Source organism: Pseudomyrmex gracilis, unplaced genomic scaffold, assembly GCF_002006095.1.
Source record: "Pseudomyrmex gracilis isolate BER0280 unplaced genomic scaffold, ASM200609v1 scaffold_462, whole genome shotgun sequence".
Classification (NCBI taxonomy): Eukaryota; Metazoa; Arthropoda; class Insecta; order Hymenoptera; family Formicidae; genus Pseudomyrmex; species Pseudomyrmex gracilis.
In genome coordinates, this window is record NW_018021046.1 from 13,596 (window position 1) to 22,918 (window position 9,323).

Below are 9,323 nucleotides of genomic sequence, written 5' to 3' on the forward strand. Positions count from 1 at the left end.
CGTTTAAAAAACGATGCCCGATAAGTTGTAAAGTTTTAAGCTTAAGGTTAAGCAGGCAAAACCTGCATGGTTTCAAAAATGTAGTTTACAATGTTTATATAAATTTAAACATTAAAAACTTTGCAACTTATCGGGCATCGTTTTTTAAACATTTCTACGAAATCGGACCGCAACTTAAAAAGCGGACATTTCAACGTTTCCGCTACTTTACTACGACATTTTAGAGACTTTTAACGAAATGTTGCTAAGTTTCAAAAAACCCGTTGCAGAAACGTTTGTGCTACTAACGATGCTATGCGAGTTTTGATATTATTTCCTATTTTTTGTACAAAAATATTATAGAAAAGGAGTTTTTATGTAATAATACTTTTTTTAGAGAATATTATACATATGTTGAAATATACAGGTTGCGTGTACTTGTTACTATACTATAAAAATACCAAGAAATCTACCAATTTTGTTATAACTTTTATCACTGGATTATTATCTAGATAACTTTTTTTTCAGAGAAATTATGGCAAGTTGCGTGTAAACTAACTGATCAATACTATCCTATCTTAAAATTTTGGACTTTTTCTCTTATTTATATAACTATCCGTCATCCAAATGATATGAAGGTAATATAATATAAAAGAAATTGTATATTTTCAAGATTGTAAAAATCAATGATAATTGATTAATCTATTTTTATCTATTATTCTATAATCGATTATTTACATATAAAGACTGAATTTTATAATAAAAATAATCTCAAAGAGCTTTGTTTACACGATGTTTTTTAGTAGCAAGTAACATGTTATTGCGTTAGTTAGCAGCTGAAAAAAGTGTATTAAATCATTAGTATTTCTTTCTTTATTTGTTACTTGCGACTGAAGAAGACTTCAATGAAAGTTCGAAATATTTTATCAAACTTTGTTTGTAATTTCTTTTTATTAGTATTAAAATCTTGATTTTTGCTTGACCTGACTTTAGTATTTTGATTTGTGTTTACAACACGAGAGTTTTTCAGTTGTTACTTTATTAGTATTTTGGTTGAATATGCATATAAAGTTACATAAAATGCAGCAGATATAATTTGTTTTTTACAAAAAGGAGACATTAATATTAAATGTTACGTTCAAGACTAATGTTATTAAACTCATGTGTATTTTAGAAATATTGTTTTTCAACAGCTGGTGTGCTAGAATACTGCATGTTAATTGCTAATAAAAAGAAAATTTAATGTTAATAAAAAGAATGTTACACATCCTGGCCCATGGATACGGTCGGGCTGTGGTGTGACGCAACAGTAAACGCGTCGATTTCCATATCTCTCTTCACAATGGACACGGAAGTCCCGCTGTGAGAGAGTCGTGAGAGCTTGTTTATATTCGTCGACAGGTCAACGGCGTACGCCGATCTTACTCTGTCTAGCGAACACTCGCTCGTTGGTCCCTTTTTAGGTCTGAGACGCAAATCTCATTTACCAAGGACGGGACCTAGCGATTTTAACGAGGAAATGAGAGTGGATTGTACGGAAAGAAGGATAACAAAGAATAATTCTTTAGTTTGATTCCACACATTAATAAGTAGTTATATTGATAAAAAAAAAAAAAATCAAAATCTTAGCAAATTACTAACATACAGGTGTGTTGAACTAATACAATGACGGAGCGCATAATCGTTTTGTACAAAGTAATCTATAAGCTACGGTGCAAGTGTGAGAGAAAGGGGGAATACGAGTTGTTTAGTGCAGCCAGCCTCTTTAACCCATGTTTACGCAACTTAGATCATCTTAGAAATATATTTCCTTATGTCAGTTGACAAATTCGGTTTTGTTTCATTTCTTACATAGGTTCCGATAAATTTAATGATAAGAATAAATTTGAATGTGTCATGATTCTAAGACTGATATTCGGAGATAAGCGTGCTTTGTTTGTTTCCGTGATTTAGGAAGGAAAAAGAAATAATTCGGACGCTATTCACGATTAGAATCGCAAACTGCTCTCCCGGCAAGGGTGGTCAAACAGAAGTTGACTTCTCGGTCGGACGCTATTCACGATTGGAGTCGCGAACAGCTCTCCCGGCGAGGGTGGTCGAACAAGGAGTTGTCTTCTCGGTCGGACGCTATTCACAATTGGAGTCGCGAACAGCTCTCCCGGCGAAGGTGGTCAAACAGGAGTTGGTTTCTCGGTCGACGCTATTCACGATTGGAGTCGCAAACTGCTCTCCCGTCGAGAGTGGTCAAAAGGAGTTGGTTGCGAAGAAACAAAATAATATGCTTTCGCGATACTTCTAGGCGGTTATGCGTCTCTGATAGATTCCGAGTATTAACCTCAAATTGAATTCCCCAAGTGGTGGAACCTCCGATTAAAATTTGTGGACTTACTACTTACTGCAGACCAGTGATGTTGATTAATAAAAGGTTCTGGACTGTTGCGGTGCAGTAGTTCACTCTTGGATTTCACATTCTGCACTCACTGTCACTTACTCACTCGCTGTGGTACTTCTAAAATCTGCGGCTCTATCTGCCTTCGGTTCTGAGAGTCCTGGCTTATATACAATTTTGAGTAAGCGAGGACTCTCCCAATCGGAAAACTCAATCGAGCTGCCAGTTCCTATTTGTTAGTTAGTGGTCGGGTAAACTTCGTGAGATCGCCAATCGGCGACGATCTCTCGGCTCGGTCGGCTCGTCCGATTTTCCGGAGAAAGGAAAAGGGAGAGTGTTGGTGATCACGCCACCTAGACCCTTTGGTATTTGTTTATAATATAATTGCTCGTGGTGCCGGAGTTCTATTTGCTCCGGCTGGTCTAATTTTTATGAGCGGTGTTCTTCCTGGCTCGGAGATATCCGTGTTTGTTTAGGATGTTTAAACAATAAGTTTAAAATTTCGGGTTATTACTAGGCGCGGTTTATCTTTTCGGGCGCCAGTGTGATTTCCGGTTGCTCTCCTATCGTTTGAAGTCTAAGTTTCCAAACGATAGAAGATCCGTTTGGATTATTTATAGCTTTTTGTTATTTACTAAAAAAAATCATTTGTTATGCGTTGGCGCGTCGCGTTGCAAGAAAAAGGGGCCCGTGGAGTCCCCAGGACGGAAAAGAAGAAAAAGCATCGTGTAAACGACACTAAAATCGGTATTTATAGTCGGGTTTTATAGTTAACCCGGGAAAAAATGGATTAGATCTGATTTAAATCTAACAAGATAAAACAAAATAAAAAAAGAATCTAATTAGATCCAAATTAAATTTAAACAGATATAAAGATTTAAATAGATTTAAGTAAATCTACACTTCAGTTATTCTTAGATCTACTTTAGATCACTCACATCTACTATATTAGATTACCTCAGATCTACTTAGATCTAAGCAGATCTGAACAAATCTGAAGTGATCTAATATAGGGTGCTTTTCAGCTACGTATATAGGCGACACTGTGTAACACATTGTCCACTAGTGTGAGTGAGACACATTGATACGCTTTTTCTCACACTAATGGACACTGTGTTACACTGTGTCGCCTGTGTACGTAGCTGGAAAGCGTCCATAGTAGATCTGACAAGGGGAGGTCGCGACGTTGTACTAATCGATTTGGACGAAATTTATAGGATCGATAGATGACTATGTGGAGTATTGCAGGGTAAAGTAATAAGACGCACTACTCAAGCATTCGCAAGAAAATTGAATTTGAAAATTTCGAATTACTTTATAAGAATATTAAATAGATCGTTTAATCGAAGATCGCATAGCGTAGCAGTAGCGTACTAGGTTAGTAATGTCAACGCTGCTGATTCGAGTCTCGATATAATTTTTTTTTCTCCTCAAAATTCTACAATATAATCTAAATGTAAGTAATTTATTTATTCTAAATGTAAATAATGTTTTTTTATTTATTGCATGTTATAAAAATGCATTTTTTTGCATAAAAACTCTGTGATTTAAAAAAAACTACGGTAAAAATAAATAGATTATTACTAATTACTAATTGTGTTCATAAAAAGCGAATAAATAAGTGCACAACTTTATGTCAACCGTGTGACGTTTATTTTTATAAACAAGTCAAAAATTTTATAAAGCGTTTGCTGAATTGTTCAACTTTAATAGAACAAAACCACGAAATAACATCTCGTGAAGATTGAATAAAAATTCATTCACTCATACATCATCAATTGTCCGCCCCGAGTTTTCAAAATATGGTACGATATGCATGGTATGCTTCCAAATTAACAAACGAGAGAGATATATTTATGAATGTCAACAAGTATGTTTTTTAATAGATACCCAACAAATAATTTGGTTGTGGGATGTTGTGGATTTGTCAAAAATTGCCGGCGGAATTTAATGCCAAAACCATAGCCTACTGTGTCCTCAGTAGGATATGGTTTGGCGATTGAATCAGTCCTACATGTAAATATGCCAAAACAAGACCAAAATCGTAACAGATCTGCTACTAGCAAAGCAAAGCCAAAGTGAGGCACCAAATCCACAAAAGGTTTGGTCATCGTCTGTTGGCGCCAAAATATCGCCAAATACAGAACATATCTGTTATCAAAACTGTCAACAGAACACTAGCAAATACAGAGCAGATCTGTCGTCAGAAACGTCGACAGATTGCTACCAAACGCAGACCAGATCTGTTGCCTAGAATAGATTTCACTTGGAAGTGGAATTACTTACTAAAAAAAAAAAAAGAAACCCAATGACATATTGCTTTGTCGGAGGGGAATTAATTCGAGATTTCACTAGAATTAATTTCTGGAGGCCTGATTCAGCTCGCGAACAACCGATGAACTCCATTAAAAGGGACCGAACTTGAAAAAATCCTAATGTGAGCGAGATTTGAACTCGAGATCTCCATTCGCAGCCCCTGCACTCAATCCGCGAGACCACTTGTGTTTCTTATTAATATATAATTATTTTTATCTATTTATTCTCAAGCTATCCTACCCTACCCATTTTATTTATTTATGTAAATTATTATTTTATTAAAAAGAAGAAAAGAAGTACAATGTACCTGCAACAATAGATAAAAATTTTTGTTATTATTATTAAATATAATTTAAAATATATCTTTACAACAAACAAATTTTTTGTTGAGATATACTGATTACACTGTTCTCAACACATTTTTGAGATCTGAATATTAATAAAATTAATGTTAATTATGTATATTAAAAAAATCGTACAGTAATAATCGAAAATTCACAGTATAGATAAAAGATAGCACTTGTGGTGTAAGTAAAATTGTAAAAAAAAATTTAGTTTGGCCTCAAAAAAATGATAAATATAGCCAAAACTGCCAATTTTGATACATTCCCTTACGAAAAAGAATTACTGGCAGTAATATATTGCGGCAGTGGTACGAAAAAATTACTGGCATTCTGTGTAATTGCCAGTAATATTCTCAGTGATTTCTGTAATACCTAATAATATTCTTATGTCATTATCAGTAATATTTATATTACTGACTTTATTTATATGTAATCGGCAGTAATTCTTTTTTGTAAGAATTAATCTCAAATTTCTCGAANATTTGACGTGCTAAGTCAATNTCGTCGCCGGATTCGTTTTCGGTGACCAAGAATCTATTAGAAAACACGTTCTGTAATAGGCAAATTGTGAAAATATTGCACAAAAATGGCATCATGACTAACGACGATTTTGCAATGATTGCACTAAAATGATTCGCCATAACGCAACAGTTTTGTCAAAATAAAATTTTGTAAATAATATTTGTCAACTATTGGAAAAGAGTTGTTATGCATGTCTATAAATATATACATGAATTAAGGTGATTTCTTTATATGCAATTATATTTCTACATATTTTAAACATCACATAGCTGAAATTTTTCTCTCACTTTTGAACATTTTTTTTTTTTAAATTAATTTTGCAAATATACTGCTAAGATGATTCAACATATCGTTATTCTTTTACCGAAATAGTATTTGAAAACTAATTTGCACACAACTACAAATATTTTATAAAATATCAATGTTTTTACATCTATTTCCTAAAATATATCTGTATAATTGCAAATTACAATTTTAGTGCAAGATTTCGTCACATAATTTTGTAAATGGTTTCCTATCAGGGTTGTTTATTCAGGATTTTGATTGACAATTGTATGTTTCTTCCAGAATGGAAATTCCAGCACTGGTCTCTAAGTATATTTTAAATTAAGTATATTTGATCAATATTTATTAAAATTTGAATGAAAAATGTTCTTACTAATTTATAAGAAAAGGACTGCTTTTAAGAAAAACTGCTCTCTAAAGTATAGTTTATCAATAATGCATCTGCAGGAATTTAAAACTACAATGCAGTAAATTGCGTTTAGTCAATCTGTCATCAGCGCGGTTGACAAGTCTGCTTACTGTTTGTTGTCGATCTGTCGTGCAAACGTCGGAAGCTATTGTATATTGGTATGGTAATTAATGACCAGTTGCAACTGTCAAAGACTGCTTAATGTCTGTAATCCAGTCAATAGAAAAAAAGCACCTTTTTTTGCAAACATGTTTAACCGAATTCCGATTACATTACCTTTTAGTGTGCGCTTCACTGATGAATCCCTATTGTCGTGCAACTAGAACTTGTTATAAATAATGATTAAGTGCTGAAAATGGGTTTTCCGCTTTTATCGAGAAAGAACTGCTAGTTAGGGAAAAAAGTTCTAAATAAAAGTTGTAGGTATTGAAAATATCTTTCGTTTAAGCTATTAATCGAATGAATCGAGCAAATATTTATTGAGATAATTGCAAAAAAACACCCAAAAATGAATGTTTTTTTACTTGTTAATAACCTTTGTAATAATTAGCACAGAGCTTTGAAATTTATCAAAAATATGGCCTTTGCTACCCTTAAAACGTGTGCAAAATTTCGGACCGAAACATCATATAGTTTGTGAATAAATGCATTTGTTTAGCCCAAAGATTCTATTTTTGCACTTAATTATGTCGTTTGTTTACAATGATACAGCAACCAGCGTGATTTAGTTTTGTCCTGAAAAAGTTGTACTATTACATACAAGTGGTATTTAACCAAAATTGTTATTAAAAAACACCCAAAAATGGCGTTAAAAATAATGGTCGTTTTTTGCTCATAAACAAATGAAGTAACTTTGACGCTAATAACTATATCGATTTATTGATTTGATATTTCGATAGTTGATATTTTTACGCGTATTTAAAAAAAAATTTGTTTTCCTACGTTACGCACAAGCCAAGATAATTTTTTTTTTTGAAAATTCGCAGCTCCTTTTACTATTAATATTAAGATCTAAAACTGTGGGGATATGGAGTAGAAGAGTTGCACTTTCATCAGAAAAAGTTTCGAAGAAATTCAGTATAGTATAGCATTATTTATAGAGTGTTAAAGAAAGGTTTTGTATGTCAAGTACATAAGGACCGGTGGTGGGGATAAGCGGGCCGCTGCCGCTGCGCTCGGCGGCGACTCGCGCGCGTAGCGTCATTTTCACTTCAAATTAATAAAAATAACATTATCTCAGTTAATATTGATCGTATTGAGACGTTTTTTTGTTAATGTGGGGTAGCTCGACGAGCTCTTTACGATTCTGTCCTCAGAAAAGCTATTAACGTCAACCTACCTGCTCAAATCTTGGCAACCTTTTTTTATGTATTGTTTATTAATAATTTCTGATTATTTATTTATGCAGTACTGTACACATGCATTATTGTTGGAACAATTTCTTGATGTTACTGCAAAATAATAGTACTACTTCTATTTTATCGATGNATACAGTTTGCAAAAACCAATGGTAGTAGGAAAATGCATTATATGTATTTAATTATGAATATTAAAATTATTAGTACAGTAGTACTTAAAAGGTGTAAGTAAAAAGGGAATGTTTTATAGAAGTATATATTTTTTTTATTAGTTTCAATATCATATTCTCTGTTTTTTTGTAGGTACATTTTCATCGTCAGAAATAATATAATCGGGAACATTCTCATCAGACATATTCTCATCATCACAAATATTAAGTAAAAAGATATTTTCTGGAACATCGTCATTTTCTTTTTCGTTAATGTTCCCGATTATATTATTTGTTATTATTGATGTTTCAGCGGTTTCAGTTGTTTATAACAGATTGGCACATTGCCAGGCTGTTGAAGGGCAACAATTTAAACATTTGTTGTGAATTGTTTGATACAATTGAATATTTTGCCCAAGCTGATCAATTGGAATAAAATTCGCCTTAACTGGCCGGACCCACACGCCACTTTTGTCTTAACTGGCCGGAATCACACGCCACTCTTGCCTTAACTGGCCGGAATCACACGCCACTCTTGCCTTAACTGGCCGGACCCACACGTCACTCTTGTCTTAACTGGCAGGACCCACACGCTACTTAACAAATTGTTAACTTCAAACCTTTATAACTCAAAAAGTACTTAATGAAAAAATGTTTTATTATAGTGTTTTGGAAAGCTTTCGAGATAAGCTATAAAAATATGCAATGAAATGGAGGAAGTTCCATTAAAAAAAATAAGGTTGACCTTGAAATGACCTTAAAGGACATGGTCAAGATGAAAGTCAAGGTCATCATCTTACTCCTCGCTTGAAACCATACAACTTTGCTATTAGACATTTTCTCCAAAATGCATTCTCACTGAAGATATTAGGGGGGTCCGATACTTTTCGATGATCCTGTATATTACCCTATCTAGTTCCAATAAATAAAACATGTTATGTATATTTGTACATGTTGCATACAATTAAGTATTCGCTTTTTATGAACACAATTAGTAATTCGCAATAATCTATTTATTTTTAAAACCGTATTTTTTGAATCACAGAGTTTTTATGCAAAAAATGCACTTTTATAACATGCAATAAATAAAAAAAAACGTTATATTGTAGAATTTTGAGGAGAAAAAAAGTGTATCGAGACTCGAATCAGCAGCGTCGACATTACTAACCTAGTACGCTACCGCTACGTTACGCGATCTTTGATTAAACGATTTAATCCTTATAAAGTAACTCGAAATTTTCAAATTCGATTTTCTCGCGAATGCTTGTGTTACGTCCTGGCCCACGGATACGGTCGGGCTATGGTGGAGTAACAGAGAGCTGTCGTTTCTCTTTCTATCTCCGCACAGCAGGCTGACGATCCCGCTGCGACGGAGTCGAGCGAGTTTGCTTACGTTCGTCGACAGGTCAACGGCGTACGCCGATTTTACACTGTCTTACGAACACTCACTCGTTGGTCTCTTTTCTAGTCTGGAGAATTAACTCCACGGACTAAGGACGAGACCGTGCGATCAGTTGAGGATGTGGAATGATGAGAGGTCGCCTTAATTAAACGGAGAAATTATGATAGATA

General features: G+C 33.9%; 1 protein-coding gene across 1 annotated transcript in view; it reads left to right on the forward strand.

The window, feature by feature from the left end:
* The first annotated feature begins 511 nt into the window (after window positions 1-511).
* Window positions 512-9,323, forward strand: part of LOC109860746 (cytochrome P450 4C1-like) — a 16,367-nt gene continuing 7,555 nt past the window's right edge. The window contains exon 1 of the mRNA XM_020440029.1: window positions 512-617. Within this exon, the coding sequence (XP_020295618.1) occupies window positions 612-617 (6 nt within the window). The 5' untranslated portion in view covers window positions 512-611. The remainder of the gene's footprint in view (window positions 618-9,323) is intronic.